This window comes from Meleagris gallopavo, chromosome 14 (assembly GCF_000146605.3).
Source record: "Meleagris gallopavo isolate NT-WF06-2002-E0010 breed Aviagen turkey brand Nicholas breeding stock chromosome 14, Turkey_5.1, whole genome shotgun sequence".
In the NCBI taxonomy this organism is placed as follows: Eukaryota; Metazoa; Chordata; class Aves; order Galliformes; family Phasianidae; genus Meleagris; species Meleagris gallopavo.
In genome coordinates this window covers 12881636-12902860 of record NC_015024.2, presented here as the reverse complement: position 1 = coordinate 12902860, position 21225 = coordinate 12881636, and the positions used below count along the sequence as shown (strand labels likewise).

General features: G+C 44.7%; 1 protein-coding gene across 4 annotated transcripts in view; it reads left to right on the top strand.

Annotated features, from left to right (window-relative positions):
• Positions 1-21225, top strand: part of CADPS (calcium dependent secretion activator) — a 147048-nt gene that overhangs the window by 67748 nt on the left and 58075 nt on the right. For all 4 annotated transcript variants that reach the window (XM_031555608.1, XM_031555609.1, XM_031555610.1 and 1 more), the window contains exons 11-15: positions 4427-4563; positions 9755-9942; positions 19312-19413; positions 20211-20274; positions 20896-21019. In XM_031555608.1, the coding sequence (XP_031411468.1) occupies positions 4427-4563; positions 9755-9942; positions 19312-19413; positions 20211-20274; positions 20896-21019 (615 nt within the window). The remainder of the gene's footprint in view (positions 1-4426; positions 4564-9754; positions 9943-19311; positions 19414-20210; positions 20275-20895; positions 21020-21225) is intronic.

Here is a 21225-nt window from a genome sequence, read left to right as displayed (position 1 = left end):
TGGCTCCTCACCAGCACCCGGGCATTTTTAAGCCCAGCGTGTGGATTTTCCCCCAGAACACTGATATTGGCTAAGGAAACCCCTTGCTCCGCTCGGTGTGTCCATCCCAAGTTGCAGCCCATGCTCTGGCAGCTCATAGGAGCTCCTCTTTGCTCTTGAGCCCCCGAGCCCAGAGAACTTCTCCCACTTGCCCGACTGTGCCAGTGAAGACTTTTCCAGACGTATCTGTAAATGAATAGCTGCCATCAATCATTGTCATTCCTTTATTTCATGTCTCCTGATGAGGTTGACTAGTGTCATTGTTTGTTACTGTCCAAACCACATCTCCATTCTTGTAATGTCAAGCAGATATGACAAGCACACATTTTCCAGATGAGTAGGATACAAAGTCACCTTTTAATTTACAGTTCTTTGGTTGTTGTTTTTTTGTTTGTTTGTTTTTTGTCTTTTTTTAACCAACAAACGTGTTTTAAATTTACTGGATTTTTAAGTTGCCTTTGGTACTAGAAGTCATTCATTAATGAAAAGAAAGAAATCCCAAGTAAAAATTCTTACAATAAAATGGCTACCTGCAGCCTTTTATAACAAGAATTCTTTTATGGAGCTTGTCCCCCGTTATTAACTTCACTGCTCTCAGAGCAAAATCTGCCAAAATTATCACTGCAGCCAAAGAAATGCAGAGGGCAGTGAAATACATATTAAAAAAAATAATAAAAAATCCAGGAGTGAGAGATTTGACTATTTTGTCTCTTCCTTTTTAAACAACATTTAGATAAAGAGGAAGAGAGCCCTCGCAGAGCAAAATGGTGGGACAGTCCTTTGTTTTTCACTATTGCTGTTGTTTAAATCTTTGTGTTCCCAGCGCTGGCAAATCCCAGCGGCTCTGATATCAAACACTTGCACAGGGTGTGTGTTTGGCGGAGGGCTAGTTAATGGACTCAGTGTAAGATGCAAACTGGATAAAGATGGGCAAAATGAAAAAGGCAGTAGTTAAGAGGAGACAATAATGTAAGCTCCCATGTGTAACACAAAAGCTGGGGTCTGTAGTTTGGGAGAAGAAAGGTTTGTGGAGGCTGTGCTGCCAATTTACCTCTCCTCGCAGCCTCCCTTCTGAGACCACCATCGAACACCTTTCAGCTGCACTTGTGTGCAGCTTGTCTAAATATGTAAGATAACTTCTGTGGGCCTGCAGCAGCATTTTGTCTGGGAGCTGAACAAAGGAGCACCAGCTAGCTTGGCACAGCACCTTGGAAAGGGATTGTAAGTTACTGGAGCATCGTATAACTTTCTTTCTTTGGTTTCTCCTTTCTTTTTGATTGGAATAACAGAGTAGGGTCAAAAAAGCAGCCGTATTTGAGTGAAACAATTAATTTAAAGTACTTACAAATTAGCTGTACAGTTTGGGTATAAATATTAGCCATTCCCATTTTGTTAAAAATCTCATATAAACTCTGCAAGGCATTTTGAACAAGGGTGGACTGTACGTGTAACTTTATAGGCAGATGTTGACAGTTCAGCTCTGTGTAGTGGAGGAATATATTACATTACAATATATTTAGATCCCTCCTTGTCTTTTCGTGTTTTTCTAGGGATTTAATGCTTTTGGTAAAGTTTGATTCCTAAATTTCATTTTAAATTGAGTCCCCTGGAGAAATCAAAATGAAAATTGCAGATTGCACATTTATTTTCTAATAATTAAAGGAAGCTGAGTTTAGAGTATGACTGTCCTTTGAAACCTGCTCCTGAATATTCTTAAGACTTTTAAACCTCTAGAGCAGTACAGATGTGGCATTTTAATGAAGTCCGTGTGTGTCTGACCATCCTCCAGACATCTCCTGTTCCACCACACCTGCTGCAGCCCCGTGGTGGGTGCACACCCAGCCCAACACATTGGGGCTCGGGGTGCGGGACCTGCAGCACTGGGCTGGTGCATGGAGAGCTGTTCATCTTCCTTTCCATGTCAGAGAACCATGCTTTGAATCACTGAGCGAGCAGAACTCATGCTCATATTTCCTTGAAGTGCATCTTGATCATGCAAGCTCATACAGTGTCATGCTCAGTTCCTCCTTCTCCAGTGGTTGTTCTGAGCTAGGGAGGTTTGGGGGAATGGGTGTCCAGGAGGTGCCCAATGCAGTAATGTGTACAAGTGGAATTGATAAGCACAAGTACAATTGCCCTTGAGCACGGATGGTCATGAGCCATTCAAGGGCCGTGCCAGTGCTCAGCAATTGCCAAGAAATTGCTCAGAGAACACAAAGTGGTGGAAATTTGATTAGTTTGGAGTAAAAAACTTCATTTCCAACATGCTTTCTCACACATCTGCTCAGGAAAGTTCACCAGCTAAAGGGCTAGAGGACTCTTCACATTTCCAGCTGATTTACTCAAATCTCAGAGCCTTGCTTGCAGAGCAAGAGGATTGACAGTGTATCAGGGCTCCTAATTGAAAAGTAATAAAATCTCTGAGTGAAGCTGGCAAATTAAGGCCTCCAGCCAATTTGTCAGCTTGCAGTCAACTCCGAGGAACCCGGGAGAGCAACAACCCATTAAAAATAGTCTGATAATATCTGCTAGAGCATTTTGTGGGCGATGGAGATAGGTCAAAACCAGCACGGGGGGAACTCTTCGGGAGTGAGCTCTGTCAGATGGATCTTGGCCCAAAGGGACAGATGATGGGGCAGAAAGCTGGAGACTGGCTTTGCCATGACGGTGATGCTCTGACCGAGGAGGTTGTCCCTGTCCTCAGAGCCAGACCTGGTGCTGCCACCTCGGTGCTGCTTCCTCTGCACCAAATGCACAGAGCTGCCAGGAGGCAGAGAGGGGGCTTGGGAGCAGGGAGAGGCAAAGGGGAGGCAGGCAGGATTCAGTGTATGGGATGGACTAGAGGAATGGACCAGCAAAAAGCATAGAACTGGCTGTAAAAAAAATAGGGGAGGGGGAGGATGCAATTGAAATCAGCATTTATTCAGCAGGGTTTTAATGAGGAAAATTGCCAGCTACTGCTGAATTAAGTATTGCTAGCAGCTAATTGAAATGTTATATGTTTTAATTTGTCTGATTTCCTTCCAGTGGGTGATGTTATTTATATGGTTTGTATATAGCTAACGACAGACTATACAGAAAATGCAAAGATTGCTTCCAATGATCAGCAAAATCTGAGAGCGCAGACGTGTGCGAGGCAGTTAGGAATGCATGCCATCCTTCACAGATTAATATAAATAGTTAAATAAAACATACATAAAAGAATACTATCTCATTATCATTTAAAGCTCCTTTTAATTTATTTTTTCTTTTTAATTAAGGATTTTTGTTTCTTCTGGTAAAGAGCAATTTTGTTTTGAAACAAATACAGTTACCTTATGGTACTACTGTGGAAAACTGCATTTTTGTGTCCTTTCAGCCACATTGTTTCAAGGCCACCCAGTTCCCTTAGGAGGCTATAAACAGGGGAAGGATTTAAATCCCATTCTATTTGTCGAGGATTTGGCAAGAACCCATATAGTAGGAAGCTGAGCACAGACAAAACCGAGTGAAAGGTGTCTTTTAATTCCCCGGTCACTGGTGGAACAAAGACTGCTCCCAGCAGGGTCCCGGCTGGCCGCACCCAGGCTGGATCAGTGGCTTCATTTCAACCGGTGTACTTCTAGTTAACTATGTTGAGTTTAATTAATTAGCCGCTAGGAGTTAGTGCCCATAAACGTCACCAAAGCAGAGAAGTGTGAGTATGGTGAGACTGTTAATTCACCCAAAAATGGCAGCTCGGAATCCGAGCAGAGGGAATTTTGTCCCTGTCAGGATGACTGGCAGCTCCAGCACACTATCAGGTTACTTTCTCAGTGCTAACAAACTACACATCAATTTAACTTATTAGCAATGTTTAAAAGAGCATCTTTTTATTTCTTTGAGGTAACATTTAACGTTGCCATTAGCAAAAAATTGCCATGGGGAGACAAATGTTGGCATTTGAATAAAGAGCGACGTAACTGGCTTGATACCTAGAAAACCTAGTAAATGTAGAGAAAAATGCTACAGATATAACTTCATTAGAATGGCAGAATCTATTATAATTAACCACAACTAACTAAATAGGAGCTAATTTACTTATCTGAGCCAAAACTCTGTTAATTCATAGCCTATTGTAAGATACAGAGTAAGTTATTGGGTTTGTGTTCTGTTTTTAAGTACAGAATAAATGCACTATAATGAGCCATTAACAGTGCAATAAGATTGTCCATAAATGATGCAAGTTGACAATGGGAGGTGAAGAGTGTACTGTGTAGCCTGCAAAGAAAAAAGTTAATGGCAATGTAGGGAAGAAGAGATATTTAGCTTTCATGCTTCATACTGTATATTTTTCTGTTGTTTTTGTCAACTAAAATATGTTATATCTCTCTAAATGGTGTCTTTCTCTATATGTATAAATGAACAGATGCAGATAGAGCTCAAAAGCATGGCATGGATGAATTTATCTCTTCCAATCCCTGTAACTTTGACCACGCTTCACTCTTTGAGATGGTTCAGCGCCTCACTTTGGACCACAGACTTAATGATTCCTATTCTTGTCTGGCAAGTATATTCTTTGGTCTCTAGTGATATAAACACCAACCAGCAAAATCAAAGCTAGTACGACTGGGGGCTAATCCCCCATTGCTGGAAGATTCACTTCTGTTTGCACCAGGTTTGAATTTGGGCCAGAGGTATTTTCTTTTGAGAGGCTACCTCCAGTGAACTGACTGCTGTTCTTCTCCAGTAGCACTGTCTTTATCATTTCTGTTTGCAATGTTTAAAATGTTTCTTCCTGCAAAGACAAACTCCTGTGTGGGGATGTGCAGTAGAGAGCAGAAGCAGTGTTTTGCAGCCTCCCACACTGCCTTCCAGAGTGTTATGGATGAAAGAACAGGGGAAGGATGACGGTCTGGTACCACCTCCCATGTCAATGGAGTCACACCAGGAATAACTGTTGCCCAGCTCTGTGTCTCGGTATGAGCAGGGATTCCAAGCAGGTAACAGGTGGGACTAGATGGATCCTGCAGTCAGCCCTTGCTCATGTAGTCGCATGCCCATTATGTTTGTTCCATTAGTAAAGATTGCAGCTCTCAGGCCACTGCTGTATAACATTGTCTGTATGGCAGTGGCACGGAGATGCTCCATGACTGCTTGTAATCTTTGGCTGGGTGCAGTGCTTGGTGGCTCTTATTGAGAGTTTATATGTCAAATAACTTTTAGCAGTACAACATGAACAAGGAATTTCTAGTGATTTGGTGAGCGGGAGTAAAGAGGCTCTTAGTTTTTGAGAAAACAACAGGATGAAGCCTCTCTAGAGGGTGCAGATGAGGCCTGAAATGCAGGACCTGTCCTGAAAGGTGTGAGACAGACCCTGACCTGCTGCCCTCCTCATGCTGCACACAATTCTCCACATTGGGATTTCATCGCTGGCTTCTCCTGCAGAAGAACCACTCTGACAGTCTCCACCTTTTACCAGCTTGCAGTCCATGGATCTGGCACTGTTGAGTGGCATTCTTTTAAAAGCAACAAACTGGGAACACAGCTGAGTATCTGCCAGCAGGCCTGTCCAGATCAAATCCTGTCCTCCAAGTGCACCTTCACTGTGGTGCTTCTCTCATCTGCTCAGCTCCCAGCGCCACACACCCTAGTTGATCTCAGGAAGACTGAGATCCAGTAAATAGCAGGAGTGGGTTATCACCTTCCTAATGATAGGCAGGGCTAGGAGGTACAGTTGTGGATGTCCCCTGAGGTAAGGATGGGTTGGGGAAAGGCTCCAGTTACACAAGTGGTGTGAGTAGGCTTGGTGGGAGAACTGTCTGACCTGCAGCGAGTTTCTCACCAGCTCCATCAAGGACTTTGCTACAACAGGCAGTAGGTTTGGCATGCAGCTTCTGCTCCCCACGCATGGCTGGCTCTAGGGAGACCATCCCCATCCATGCATGTCTGACAGGTTGGCTTGCAGCTGGTTTGTCTTTGTGCAGCCTCGGGCCCAGTGAAGAATCTGCGGCCTTTTAATTAAATTCATGACTGAAGGATAGTCACAAGGCCATCGCTGAAAATTATTAATAATGTTTCTCTTCAAGACACCCACCAGCCGTACATCTGCTTGTTATTGAGATGTTTAGGTTTCTTGGTAGAAGCTACTGGAGTGATGGCGTCCCCTTCAGCACCAAGACTTCTGCCTCTGCAGAGCGTCACCAATTAATGATCTTCTTTCAAATCACCTGTTACAGAGTGTTATGAAGATGAGAATAATGGGCTGTGTTCACCTACATTTGGATTTCACATGCTTCTTTATTTTAATATGATTTTGTCCTGATTGTGAAGTTGAATCAATCTGGCCTCAAAATTTGAGTTCAACTACATGGAGCTTTCATTGCTCTTGAGGTGTCTGTGGGAAGTTGATGATCCCATTGTGCTGGCTTGCCTATAGGAGCTGTGAGCCTGTGGTAAGCCTGCTCTGTCTGCTCTGTGTGCTGCTGAGCAATTGTTCTTCCTAGAGGATGTTCATGTGCAAGTCCCAAAGAGTTTTGCCTTGTCTTACATCTTGTTTTCCAATGCCGACTTGGAGGTACCATGGAAGACTTACCCAGACACGGTGGCTTACCCTGACACAGAGAATAGCTCAGCTTTGCCTCCCTTCCATGGAACCAGGTTAAACAATGTTAATGCAAGCCCACTCAACTGGCTGAGCCAGGCATCCCTATGAAAACAAACAGGCTGTCTGACTAATCTCAGCTATGGCAGAAATGATGTTTGCTGGCAGAGAGCACTGTGCTGGGAAAGGGGAAGAGCGTTGTCGGCATTGCTTACTGAGGCTCTTGCCCATCGACCACAAGCTGAATGCACAATTGCTTTCACAGCTCTTCCTGGACTTTCTGATAAGAAAAGAGTATGTAACTTTTCCAGCCTTATATCAACCCCACACATGCATGGGACTTCATTCCTATCTTCATGGACACTTACGCTATTTCTGAGCCTGCCTTTCTACTCTTCCGCAGACTTCCCAACCTACTACCAGCATTCAGCTCGTGAAGCTGGATCCCTGCTGCAGCAGTTGTGTCAGGATTCATATAATTCACGTCGAAACACCCAGCTTATAGCAAGATGTGGTCTTCCAGAATGCCTAGCCTAGCAGAGATAACGTGTGAAGATGTCAGATGAAGAGGCCCATAAAGCAAGCCTCCAAAATGAAATTGTCCATTTTTTTTCTCCATGGTAAATGAGAAGACGCAAGTGCTGACAAGTGAAAATTTTCCCTCAAATTTTCATAGAAACTGCACTCTGCCATTTTGAAACTTTTCCAGTGTTTCACCAAACCTGACAGGCCTAGCTCAGAAGCTCCTGCTGCACTTCCCAGTGGTGCCAGGGATGCATGGCGCAGTCTCTATACCACTCAGCTTCTCAGTCACAGTCATTGAGCTCTCTATGCTCTACAGCCTTCTTCCAATGTCCACTCTGCCTTTCTCAGTGCTACTGAAGACATCTGGGTGACCAAACTGAGCTACACCTAGCCATGCTGGGTGAAATATCCAGTGTGTCACTACCAGTTGTGTTTGTCAGACTGGTGGGATGACAGTTGTGCCAGGCAAATCTTCATCAAGAGCCAGGATCTGCTTGGAGATGTGGGGGATTTGTCTGAATACAGCCTTTCATCAGACCTTAGATTTTTTTCTGAGGCCATGAGGAGCAGCACTTGCTGCTCTTTTGTACCTCTGTTCAGTTCTTGTTTGTTTGTTTGTTTGTTTTTTATTTCATATCTCTGCCACGCAAAGGGAAACCTTCTGGTCTTCTTTGGTCTGGATTCTCCCACGGCTTTCTTGGGTGTGCTCTCATGAGACTCAAGGTTTGAGGCTCATTACTGAACCTTTGAGCTTCTGCTCAGACTTCCCTGTGTTGCACCAGGGGAGCAATCTTGAGGATTTGCCCCATCTCTCCTGTCTAAGTGCTAGCACTTCTCAGCCTCTGGTGCAGGGGAGCAAGTGTAGAACACAGCAGGTCCAGCTTCCTTCACCCCAAACTGTGGATTTGATACCCAGCTCCAGGGAAATTAGTGCCATCCTTCCCATTGATGTCAGCGGTGCTAAGATTTCACCCTGTCGGAAGGATCGAGTCCTTTCTATATATCGAGTGAATGTAGCAATTTAAACTGCATTTCTACCCTGGTAACCAAATCCACACATCTATTTCAGAGCAGTTATGGTATTTCTATATTTTTCCCGTACCTAATTACCAAAGACTTAAAAGAAAAGAGGCAAGGTGAGGTGATGGTCCAAGGATGTAACAAGCAGGCAACATAAAGACATCTAGAGTCAAGCACAATGCCTCTAACCAAAAAGCAAACAAAAATATCAGTAAAAAGCAGTGAAAGCAAATATACCCTCCCAAAAAATAGCTTTCCAGAGTGCTGTCCCATCTGCATTGTTCTGTATCTTCATTTTGAAATGTGCACTTCCAGTGATCCCAGAATTGTAGCTACTCCCTATATCTATCATTTTCCCCTCATTATTTTAATTCTTTTCTCAATCTGTTTTGGAGTTGGCCCAATAAGGATGAGCAAATCCTTCTCTATGTCTTTGAGCTCTTAATTGATATTTCTTCAACTCTTTTCAAAGCAGCTATTTTGGCATCTAGAAAAGATTTGGTGTCATCTGAGTGGTAGAAAATATATTTTAATCTTTCACAGCAGTGTTGTTTCTAAGATGTAGCATTTGGGGTAACAGATGGGGTGGCAAAGAAGTTGCCTATAGGGGCAGTGCTCTGCCTCAACTACTCTCCCGCCCGCTGCAGGAACTTTTCAATTAAACGATGAAAGATTTTGCAGCTTGATGCATTCCAGAGCTGCGTCTTAGCAATTGTTTAGCACCCAAATTTCCATGTAAATATTGACGGTTTTGCAGCGTTTTGAAAAGCAATCTACAAGAATATTCTCGTTCTCGCTAACACCTTTGCTGAAGGCAGAGGCACACTTTGGCTGTCCTGGGACATTCACCGGGCGCTGTGCAGTCCTCTCATGGGACAGAGTCCTCCTCGGGAGCATGGACGTATGTCACCAAGCCCTTAGGACTGATGGGCAACAATTGTTGGAGGTTTGTGGATGCTCAAGGGAAGCTGAAGGAGCTGTGCTTGCTGCGATGCCGAGGAGCGCTGGCCTGCCAGGTGGTGGGCGAACTGAGCGCGTCTCCAAGGGTACGCAATGAGAACGACGCAAAATGTCCTTTTCTAATGCTGTGGATCTGCCTTCCTCCATCCTCAGGACGTTCCTACATGCCAAATGCAAGAGAAGTCGTTGTTCACTGTAATCCTCCATGTTCTCCCCAAGATCACTCTTCTCACTCCTGGCCAAATGTGCAGTCTCTTCCCCAAAATGAGATTACTGTTTAATGTTGCTTAAATAATCTAATCTTTGTCATCTCTTTAAAGGTGTGAATCTTTTCTTTCTTTTTTTTCTTTTTTTCTTTTTTTTTGCTAGGCACTGACATGAACTGGCCTCACTTTTCAGCATTTTAAATGACATTTCCTGTTAATGGTAGTGTAATATCTTTTTGTTAACAGTTGCACTGAATATATGCTGTGATAGGTGATGATATGCAGACTGTATTGTTTAAGAGTGACCTCTCTCCTTTTTTCTTAATGTAGCCTTAGGTTTGTATTTCCTTTATTAGAACAGTTGACCACTACGCCTCCAAATCTGATAACATTTGTATTTAATAACTTATATTTAAAATCAAGTCTCTTTATTTCTAAACAGGGCTGGTTTAGTCCTGGCCAGGTCTTTGTGCTAGATGAGTATTGTGCACGTAATGGAGTGAGAGGCTGTCACAGACATCTCTGCTACCTCAGAGATTTGCTAGAGCGCGCAGAAAACGGAGCTATGATTGACCCCACCTTACTTCACTACAGCTTTGCCTTTTGTGCATCACATGTTCATGGCAACAGGTAAGGAATTATTCTTGGCTAACAGCTCCCTGCCAGCAAGGGATGACTTTGTCAGATATAGGTTTCCTTGGATATGTTTTCACGCTGGATGTTTGGCAGCAGCGCTTCTAGTGGCATAGTTGGTTTGTTTGTTTGTTTCATTGCTTGTTTAATGTAAGCAATAAAAATGCACATAGAGAATCCAGAGAAGAAGGTTGGTAACTTTCTTTCCCAGACACCTGCTAGATGCAGTTCTGGACAGGATGGAGTTGAAGTACATGTGACAGTCATGGGTCTAATATAATATAATGGGCATAAGCAATATCCTGCATTGATTTAATTACTGCACAAGGGGATCTGACAAGTTGCAGCAATGAAATTTTCAGCAGTATCAAACTTCAGTGTTCAGATGTGCTTGAAGCCCTCAGGCACCTCTGTCTGATCAGCAGTGTGACGTCAGCTCTTGAATTGCTCAGGCATAGTTGGGAATTTTATCTTGCTGCTATTGCAGAGTAATTTCAGTTTAAGCAATAGCCCTTTCCTTCCTCTCAAATATGGAAAGTCTTTGATGGCAGGGAGTGGAGCTATGCTTTTTCCATTTCTATTTATTTTGTTGTAATGTATTGCAGCTTCTTTTTCTGCTTTTTTTCCCCTGTTAAATTGCATTATATACTTGGAGATATTGGTATCTATCCTGCACATGCTGCTGAAGAAAAGAGTGTTATAAAATAATAACATGTTTTCATAAACCCTCTGGTAAATAACATCCTGAATTATGACACACATTGCCCAGGTTTCACGTTGCAAGTCTGCCACTTGCTTTGCAGTTAGTTCCATACATCTTGTCATGGAAACCAAGTTTTTGCTTCCTTAGTTTCTTTTTCAGTTATAAGTTTCTTTCACTCGTTTGTTCCATCTTTGCCAATTGTTCTTTGATGTCATTTATTTGCTTTCAGTTTAGTTTCCTTTTCTTTTTGCTTTGTGGTTTTTATTTCATGTTTTCTTCTGTTTCTTCCACTTGTGCTGCTGGCCTCCCCCCCGCACATCCCAATCACTCCCCAAAGCCACCACATGGCAGAGTTGCTTGGCGGGTCACAGCCAAGCACAGACGGCGAAGGGGGCAAAGTGTCTCAGCCCTCCGCTGCTGAAGTGGAGACAAAAAAGGATTCCAAAAAGGAGTCCAAAAAAAGGAAAGATTCCAAATCCCAGCCGAATCCTGAGCCAAAAAGGTAAGCGAAACGCGCAGTGCACAGCAGTGTGTTGTAGTTGGCAGCGAGCTCCTCGGTCACCGAGCACACTGGGCAGGCTGCGGGGCTGCGGCATGCAGGGGTTGGGGGTGGGTGTGATTCAGGTGTGTTCAAGGAACTGCAGATGGACCCTTGGTTTGTAGATGGGACCTGGTCCAAGTCCTGTTTTCTAGAGCTGTGTAACAAAAAGGAAGTTGGCTACTGGTCATGGCTATTTCGTGTAGCTCTTCTCAGGGTTCAGCACAACAGAGCCTCAGCATCCTCTTCTTGTGTCAGGGGCAGGATGTATCTGAAGGTGCCGTGATGCCTTAAGCCCTATGGGATGTGCAGACTCCAGTGCTGTGCCTCTGTGTGTTCCCAGAGATGTGGGTGGCTGCTGTGCTTTGCTGGGACACAATCGGGTGCTTCCAAACATGCAGCTCTGTGAAACTGGCCTGGTAGATTTGATTAAAATATTGCAAGAAGGGAACTGTGTGCTTTTCTCCATCTTAGTTATGGCTAGCTGACGGCTGACTCCAAACCAACTGTGTGAGGGGTATATCCCTCTCAGTTGGGGCCATCTCCTGGTTGTCTCAGGGCTGCTGGGGCTGCAGCATCGTGCTTCTTTCCAGGACCACAGACACATGTGGTGAAGAGTTTGGTACAGAAACTGAGTGGTGTGGCGTCTGCTATCAGGAAGTCAGAGAACCACAGGGGGTCTGCAGGAGAAAATGTGACTCCCTTTCTTTCATTTCTACTAATAGAAATCTTGTGGCTGAGTGGAAGAGTCGTGGTTTCTTTTCAGAATGCTGCTTAGGCCACTTACATCATGCATTTGAGAGCTGGCTGGCAGAGTGCACAGAGAAGCTGATATTTATCCATGCAGTCCTTACTGACAATTATGGCGTGTGTAGGGCTGGGTTCTTTTCTTCTGCATCCTTTCCTCCCACATACCATTCCCATCCATTGCCTAGGGTTAGCCAGGGGCTATGGTCTGCCCAGCTAGCGTATAGAAGAAAATTTCCCATGTATATTTGGTAGAGGTGGGAGCACGCCCATGTTTGGGACTGTGTAGCACGCAGCAGTGTGCCTGATGGAGCATCTTGTACGCTGGGTACCACTGCCATCCGTGCGCCCCAGTGCAGGGGGAGGATTCAGGCTAGGAGGCATCTTTCTGTTTAACAAAGGCTGCTTTCCTCTGTCAAAACCGAGAAAGTGTTGATTTGATTTTCTTTATAAAAAGAAGTTACTTCAGTTTTTAGACAGGGGAAAAAAAAAAAGAAAAAAAAAGAAGAGAGAGAAGAAGTTGGGTAGTTTGATTTTCTTCAGAATGAGGTTGGCTGTCAGTCAGAATATGCCACCCAGCACCGAAGGTCGAGCGGGAGTTGATTTCATGTGGCTATCAATCTCCTGTATTAGCAGCAGACAGTGATGGAGCTGAGGTGGGCTGTCTGTTTGCATCGCGTTTGTGTAAGGTCAGGCAGCGAGACAACAGTCGCTCGCAGTCAGCGGGGAGGTGCGGGGCGCTCGGATGCCGGGGACAGCCCGGAGCTCGGGGCTGACAGGATGACAGGCGTCAGTGCGGGCGCGTTGCCTCGCCTGTCCGGCACCGCCGTGCCCGGGCGGAGCGGGTGGCATTGCACCTCCAGCTTCGGGCTGACCCCGCCGCCGCGGCAGGTGACGCGGTCACAATGCGATTTTGGGGCTGGTTTGGAGCCCTGGTGTTTTAGATAGGGTTTCTCTTTTTTTGCCTCCCTTTGGGTTCCTGTAGCTTATTCAGAGCCCTGAAAGCCCGACATAATCTCTCCAAAAGAAGGCTGTAAATCACTGCTATTTGCATGACAGTTCCCTTGGTTTTTCTGTCAATTTCTTCCTTTTTGGAATAAAAAAAACGTGGTTAAATGTAAATTGCTTGTCCTGAGTTTCACCTCCTGCAGATACCTGTGTGTACTGTGCACAGGCTGTCGGAAAAGCAGGGGCCAGAGGCAGGCAAGCCCTCACTGCCGAATACTCGTGAGTATTCGAATACTCGAATATTCTGGTCCCTCCTTACTTGCTACAACACCCGAACTGAAGGCTTTTCACTGCTGTGGCCACCAGCGATTTCACAGCAGGGTCGTACCCACCAGGTACCGCTGATGCCTTGTGAAATTCTGCTGTTATGTGAGGTCTTAGGATTTCTGATGTGTATACATGCATGAAAATGCAAGGAACATGTAGTATCACTTGGACACCAACAGCACAGGCTGTGTGGTTACTGACGTCTGCGTGCTCCTGGGACCATTAAGGCCATCACTTTCCTTTACCAGCAGTCCTCCAGAAAGTAGGGTAAGCAATGGACTGACGTGGTTTAAAGAAAGCAAGTTCCATGTCTAACTTTCTTTGTAGATGTTCAGATTGGCACCAAAAAGGACGCTTTCTGTCCTTGCTGATCTGAATCTTTTACAAATTGATTGTGTGTGCGCTAAGTGTTAGCAGACGTTGAGCTTATCTGAATCAGGATGCTGGCCTGAATCTCCTGCAGTCTGATAGCATCCTTCGTGGTGAGCTGTTCAGTAGCTTTTACCCAAAGTCTTGACCCCCCCAAGTCTCCCTGCTAAGTATCCTGGTATGTCAGTGACCTATGCTTCCTTCTATGAGCTGAGTTTTATGGCATAAAACCAGAAATAATATTATTGTCACAGACCTTGGACGATCAAAAAGTCTGCCTAACACTTTCATATATTTTTCCTTTATTTTCTAATTACATATCTGGCTATCCCATATAAAGGCAAGATTTCCATACCGCGACTTTAAAAATAAAAACCAAACCAACAAAACAGCGCATTTTGGTCCTGGGAGAGAAGCACTAAATACATCAACACATCGCTGCGCTCAGATGAGCAGCCCTGCCTGCAGACCTCACAGGGCATAACACCGTAACCCCTCGTTAGGTGCCGGCTCCGTGTCGCACCAGCCCCGCAATGACACGGCGTGTGTGGCGGCCGTCTGTCGGATGCAATCCGGCATCGCCCGCGACCGGCAGACGCACGACTGGGGCTGACGTGATGCGTTGCAATAGGTGTGGGATGGCAGTGCTCAGAAGCCATTCGGTTCAGCCGCGCGGCGTCGGGGGTGTGGATGGCACATGGGAAGCGATGAGCCGTGACTTGGCGCTGGCATGGAAGGGAGCGAGAGCACGAGGAAGGCGGGCTGGGAGGACGGAGCGGCTCGCACCTGCGGCGGCGTGGAGGGAAGGAGAGCGGGTGGCGGAATGAGCCGAACAAAGGGCTTTCAGCCGGTGTGAATTCCCAGAAGAAAGGGACGTTGGGCCAAACTGGTGTTGGCTGAATAAGCTTATTCAAGGGGTGTAACCAGGTGGGATCTTTCAGGTCGGCTTTGCTAGGGGCGATATAGGAAGGCAGGACACCAGCTGTGGTCCCGCATCCCGACGTGGCCCAGCACCGGTTCCCCCTGTGAGCTCCTGCCAGACAGCCTCCCAAAGCCATCCTGACACGTGCTGTCCAAGGCGCTAATCATCCGTGTTTACTGCATGGCTCATATGTGCTGCACCTGGCAAGCAGCAAGGGAGCTGAAGGCAGCACGTGTTTTATATTTGAGTTGTTACTTTAAAAATCAAATTATTTGCATCAGTTTTTGACATTGTTTTTTTTTCGCTGGCTGTGAATGCCAGGGCTCACAGTGCGTGCAAAGATCTGTTTGCTACGTGTAAGCAATATTTTCCCCAGTAGAAAAAGTGTAGACAAGTTAAACATAAAAGGTGTAAAAGATGATCTGTCTTTCCATTCGTGAGCCGCCATGGTATTTCGTACAGGCTTATGTCAAAGAGATTAACCCACTGGAGCTATACTGTATATTTATAATTGCATACAAATGCATGCTATTGCTTCATATATTAGTCTTTGTTAAAAATGATTTTGATATATTTGTTTTAGCAGCATAACTAGCCCTGGGGGCACTGGGTATAATTAGAAAAGGGCATGGGGGGAGGCGGGGCTAGTAGAATAAAGCAGTGGCCTTAGGATCACAGGTCCTAATTATAATTTATAATTAACCCTGGAATTTGCACAAACCGTCCAAGCTAAACAAGGACTATCGTTTTCGCTGTTTAAATTGCAGCCCCTTTTTTTAATTTCACCACCTGCTTTGTTGGTGTTGTTATTTTCGTGGCTTATAACTTAAAAACAATGAGGAATAGGGAAAGCAGCATTTAAAACTTTCCGTGTGAAATATTTACATTGGGAATTGACTAGTTTTGAGCCAAGATAGTGAATCTGCAGCAGAAGGAGTGATTCGAAACTTGTTTACTTATAATTAAAAATTTCCTTATTTATTTTTCTTGCCTTTTTCGCCCTTCTGCTTCCCTTTCTACCCACAACTTATGGCACACACCTCGAGTGTCCGTGAGCTATAGAGAATCAGATGAACTGATGGCCCCACTTAGATGGCGATGTTTGTTCTGTTTGCAGACCTGACCCCATAGGTTCAGACCCATTTTGTCATTTGTGGCTCTGCACAAATCATGTACGTACAGAACTATTCTTCACCACTTTGCTTTTTTCTCATTGCCCATCCCTGCTTAGCTCGGTGCTACAAGGATGCGGTTTAAGATTTTGTGAGCGCATTCGTTTCCTCTGGCTGTGTTTTAGCCAGCCTTGCTGCAGAAATGCTGCTTGCTGGAGGAGTCAGTGCTTCTGCCCATCAGAGATAAGATATCAAATGTAAAAGTTGAGCTGGAGATCATTGTTAAAAATGAAATCACCAATAAGCATCAGAAACAAGTTGGTGAGACCTGAACTTCTCTTGTGGATTTCTTTCAGCCCCATCAGCCACATAATGGAATTGTCTAGAGCACAGAAGTGAATCTTAAATGCTAGGCTACATACCCTTTGTGTTCTTGCAAAGGGAAATAAATATGTTCCCTCAAAAAGATAGCATTTTCAAAGTATATTTGACTTGCATATTTAATTAGGTTTTAAAATTATCCAGCTAATAAATTAAGTGCAAGGCTTTCGGTGGTGTTTTTCCAGTTCTATGTATATCCTGCATTTGTCACTAATTAATGAGTTCCTAATGTTTCAGCTTCTGAGAAGATGAGCAACAAGATTAACATAACTAGTAAATCCGAAGACGTGCAGCTGGGTTATAGTATTTGAAATTTGACAAAAACATGGGAAGTATTATTATTTGTGACATGGCTCAAGATGGGGGATTGTGAGGAAAGCAAAGATGACAGAACTGGTGCTAACCACTGTGACAACAACTTGAAAAGCAGCCGACATGACATCTTTCCTATCATGCTGCCGAAAATGTCAACTTTGTGAAGGACAGTGAGAAAATGGTTTGCCGAAAATTTGAAAGGTAGATTCGAGAGATGCTCATCATGTCAGATGCAATATAGTCCACAGCTGGGTGAGAAAGGGAGTCCTTGCAGTGGTGATGGCTCTCTCCTGGCAGGCCCTTCCAGACATCCGTGCTGCTCCAAAAATGGCTACGACTGACCTGTGGCTTGTCTCAAGTTTGCTGGAGCATGATCCAGGAGAGCGGCATGGCGCTTGTGCCATGTGTGGGTCCTGTGTGGGGCCTCCAGTGGGATGGACTCTCCTTCATGCCTCACGCTGGCTACTGGCCATGGGCTGTGGGGGCCAAGGGGCACCATAGCTGAAGGCATGGCTGTTTGCTCCTGGTCTTTGTTCTCCAAAGCCCGCCATGCTTTCTCACGTGGGTCTGGTGCTGCGAAAGCAGGCTGCAGACAGTGGTGGCATATCAGGTGTTTGCACCGCTCATTACATGCTTGTTTCTGATGAAACACAGGCCCTTCATATGCAGTGAGGGTATGATTCGTGTGGGAGAGCTGCGGCCCGCCTGCATGGTCAGACATATGCTGACCCTGCCTTGACCAGCACCAGCAGTGGGATGCCCAATCACTAGTGTGGTACTGCATTTTGCTTCCAGTTAAATCCCTTCAATATGCCTTTTAGGGCTAATGGTGGTTTTAAAAGCAGCCCTTCCTCACATAAGCACTGTCTGCTGGGGAAGCAGACCTCACCTAGGCCCACGCAGGTGGCCTGGCGATAAGTCTCCCTGTTGGAGGCTGTTGACCCAGCAAAGGGTAACATAACTTCAGACCATTTCCAGTCCATCAGCAAATCGCTGCCAGTGTGGGTGGCTTTCACTACCTCGTTTGTCAGCGCTGACACAATTAACCCAGTGACACCGCCGGTTGTTGCGGGTACAGGAGTGCCAAAAGTCAAACGAGAGATTCAACCCTGCCCTTCATGTACAGCATATATCACAACCTGCCCTGAGTTATTTGCTTGGGAGCAAACGAGGCACAGCACAACAAAAGGCAGACATATCTCTGTCAGAGTATTAATTACTTGATGGAAGTTGGGAAGAAAAATATATTGAGCATCTTCAGACATTAATTTTTGCTCAGTGTCTAATTTTTATTTTTTTTTCCCCCGTGGCTTGCTCATTTCTTCAAAATAACTACTCCTAATTAGGTACTAATGAGACCAGATCCATACTTCCAAAAATGTTTATGAAATGCATTCCCCAGATGAGACATTTTATCCAAGTTTTAGCCTAAATCTTTTTCCCTTTTTTTCTCCTTAATGCACAACTGAATTTGGCAAATAGTCAAATAACAATTTCTGATGAAATTCTGTTTGAATTTAAGTACATTCCCTTATATTCAAGTTTTTTTTTCTCTTTCCGTGTTTTAAGTTTTATTTAACACAATGCTTTAAGAATGTGCAGTCAACATCCTGTAAGGCTTGCTGGTTACTGTCCTGAAATGTTTTTATTGTGTTCACTTGTGCTGGATTATCAGAGTTTGTACTTGTGATATTGAGAACTTTCTAAATATGGGGTCAAGGAGAAGAGATGGTACAAATTTTATTGCTTTTCATTTTTATAGGGTTTTTTTGTGTTGTGTATTTTTTTATTTTAAGTTTAGGGCCTTTGATTCTTTAAGAGGAAAATAAAGCCAACCAATTAACCCCTGACAGGAGGTTCATTAGAAGCTTTGTAATCCCTTGCCAAGTCTTTTGTATAGCCGAACCAGTCTAGTACTGAGGATTTATGCAGCTTAAGCCGAACACTGGAGGAGGCCTTTAAGTAAGAACATTTGTTCAATTTTAAGACGCCTTACATTACCTAAAGAGCGCCTGTGCCAGCAGAGTTGCCCAGGAGTACACAAATCTGCAGATTTTGCTCATCAGGGCTGGGAAGCGGTGCTGCCGATTGTCTGGCGCGCCGAGCCCTTTGGTGATGGATTAGGCGCCTCTGCCCGTGCTGCTCCACCGTGCGATTTGCCATCTGGGTGCAGGGAAAAGGAGGGCATGGCTGCTCATAGCCGGGTCTGTGGCAGGAGGACGGGAGCATGGGGACACCCATCCCAGCCTGGGAGAGCCGTAGCAGTGCTCATTGCACACTGTGCTCGGTGACGGATGGATGAGGAGCGCCCGAGGCAGACCCAGTGCCTGAGGTCTTACAATGCAGTCCTGTGCACGCAGCAAATGCGAGGGTGTAGCAAATTCTCCCTGAAATTCTGTGATAAGACGTGTTCATTGTTATCACTCAGGTAAAAAATACTTACCACTTTCTAGGTACATTTCGGCAGAATATATTGAAGACGGTTGACTTCAGGAAATTATTGTAATAAGGTGATTCAGTGACACAGAATTTTATGTTCTGTTCATATAGAAGCTTGTTGTCAATATTCTTAATGCTGTGAATTATGTTAAATTAACAGCTGAATTTTTCTGCAGAAATTAAGTCCGCATTTTGCCAGCAATGAGCCCAATCCCGCTGTGAAAGCTGGCGTTGCGCTCCTTGTTGTATACCTATGTGTAAGAAAGAATTCTGGTTTTTCATGTATTTTTCAGGCTTTTTTGTCACAGAAAAAAAATACGGGAGGGTGGGGGGAGGGGGTGTCCATATACAGATTATCATTCTGAGAGGGGGGTATTTTTTGCTTTCTTGCTCTCTGATACCTTTGCGGTTGTGCTGCTGTGACTGCTGCATCTCAGCTTGCTCTGTCCTGGGTCTAATGGCTGGTGACATCTGTGTCCCAACCTGCAGCATGTGCTTTGCTGCGCAGATGATATCCCAGGGTCGTGAGGTGGAGTCTGAGTCATTCATGGCATTTCTCCTTCAGGCCGGATGGGATAGGAACGGTAACCGTCGATGAGAAAGAGAGATTTGAAGAGATCAAGGAGCGGCTGCGTGTGCTTCTGGAGAATCAGATCACGCACTTTAGGTAAAGGCAGAGACTCGAGGCTGAATGGGAGAGGACTGATTTCCTCCAAACTCCCTCCTTAAATCAGGAAAGCCAAAAGGCAGGTTTTGAATGCCTGCAGGAATCTTGCATAAGCAGCACAGACCTGAGCAGGGCAGTGACGCTTGCACTGTAGCATTTTTCTATCTGGAGAGTGCCTTGAAAGAAATAACCTTTAAATGGGTATTTCAAACCATCTTGCTTCTGTAAGCAGAGTAGTGCTGATTTTTTTCTAAAATTTAACCCCTATTGTCTTATTTCTGTTCTCAATTATTAGCCATTTATATTTACTAGCATACAGAAAGGCAGGGCTTTCTTCAGGGATGTCGATATTACAGAAACGGCGGATCCTACCTCCCTTAAAAGGGATAAACTGCCCCTGTAGCACACCAGCTTCATTCTGTTGCACATGCGGGTGGGTGACATGGGCTAGCACACAGGGTCTGTGCCAGAGCCCCTTGAACCTGGGTCTCCCGCTGGAGATCGCTGGAGCTTTGTTTTATTTCGCAAGGAGATGATAGTTAACTCTTCCTTAGGAGACCTAAAAACTCCCCAGGTAACACCAAGATTTAATAAACTAAAACTAGCTGATCTGCCCCTAATTCTGTCTTGCTTTCTTCCATCTGTACCATGAGCCCTTTCTGAAAATTACTCAGTGGAAGGAACACTAAGATCGGGACCAGAGAATTGCTTGAACATATGTGGGAAAGCATATTCATAGCACTGAAAATGTTGATTGACACACCTGGTCTGATGTTAACATGCTGTGATTTTTCTAGGTACTGCTTTCCATTTGGCCGTCCAGAAGGTGCACTAAAAGCCACTCTATCGCTGCTGGAAAGGGTAAGCATAAAAATGACAAAGAGTAGTTAAAATTACTTGCATTCATAAATCTTTTCATCCAGTAGTGCTTAAGGAACTGTTGTTTTGCAGAGGATGTCTAATTCCGGTTAATATTGAAATATTAGATGGGACTGTTGATTTCTCCTGCTTCAGCTTGGAGGCCAGGTGCAGTGCGGCCCTTACCACCAGTGCAGGTGATACCTGTGCCTGCATAAGGACTAACTGTCTCTCTGATGAGCATTCGTACTGCAGACCCTTACATGCGATGCCTTGTTGTTAACCTGTGCAGCCAAGCCCAGACATGAGCCCAAATCATCAGAAATGCAAACTTTGTCCAGCCATGGGGAAGCTGGGATAAATCTTAATGTCTTGCCCTAAGGAATGAGAAGCACAGATTTTGGAGCATACCATAGGATATGGATAGAGACAGGGAATGCTAGGGAAAAGGCAGGTCCCACATCTCAGTGTGGCCAAGGTGACCCTGTCGTGGGTTCTGCCTATTGTGAGCTTACCCCGAAAGCCACGCAGCACTGGGGCAGAAACAGATGTGTTTGTTGGGCTTGGAGAAAAAACAGTTATGTGTGCCTGATGCCACAACAAATCAGATTTTCTTGTGTCAAGGTTCTGATGAAAGACATAGTTACTCCAGTCCCTCAAGAGGAGGTAAAAACAGTCATCCGTAAATGCTTGGAGCAAGCAGCTCTAGTCAATTATACTCGACTATCAGAGTATGCCAAAATTGAAGGTAAGGCTCTTTCTTTGTGAAATTACAATTTTGTTATATTTCTAGGTGGCAACTGTGGCTGGGAGCTATTTGAAAGAAACTCATTTGCTATTTATTCACTTGTCAATAAAACTGATGTGATTATGAATCATTTTTGTGATGTTTGCTTTTGAAGCAGTTAAGAGTGAAAACTGTGTAAAACATTTCTTTTTTTTCTGGAAAAAAAA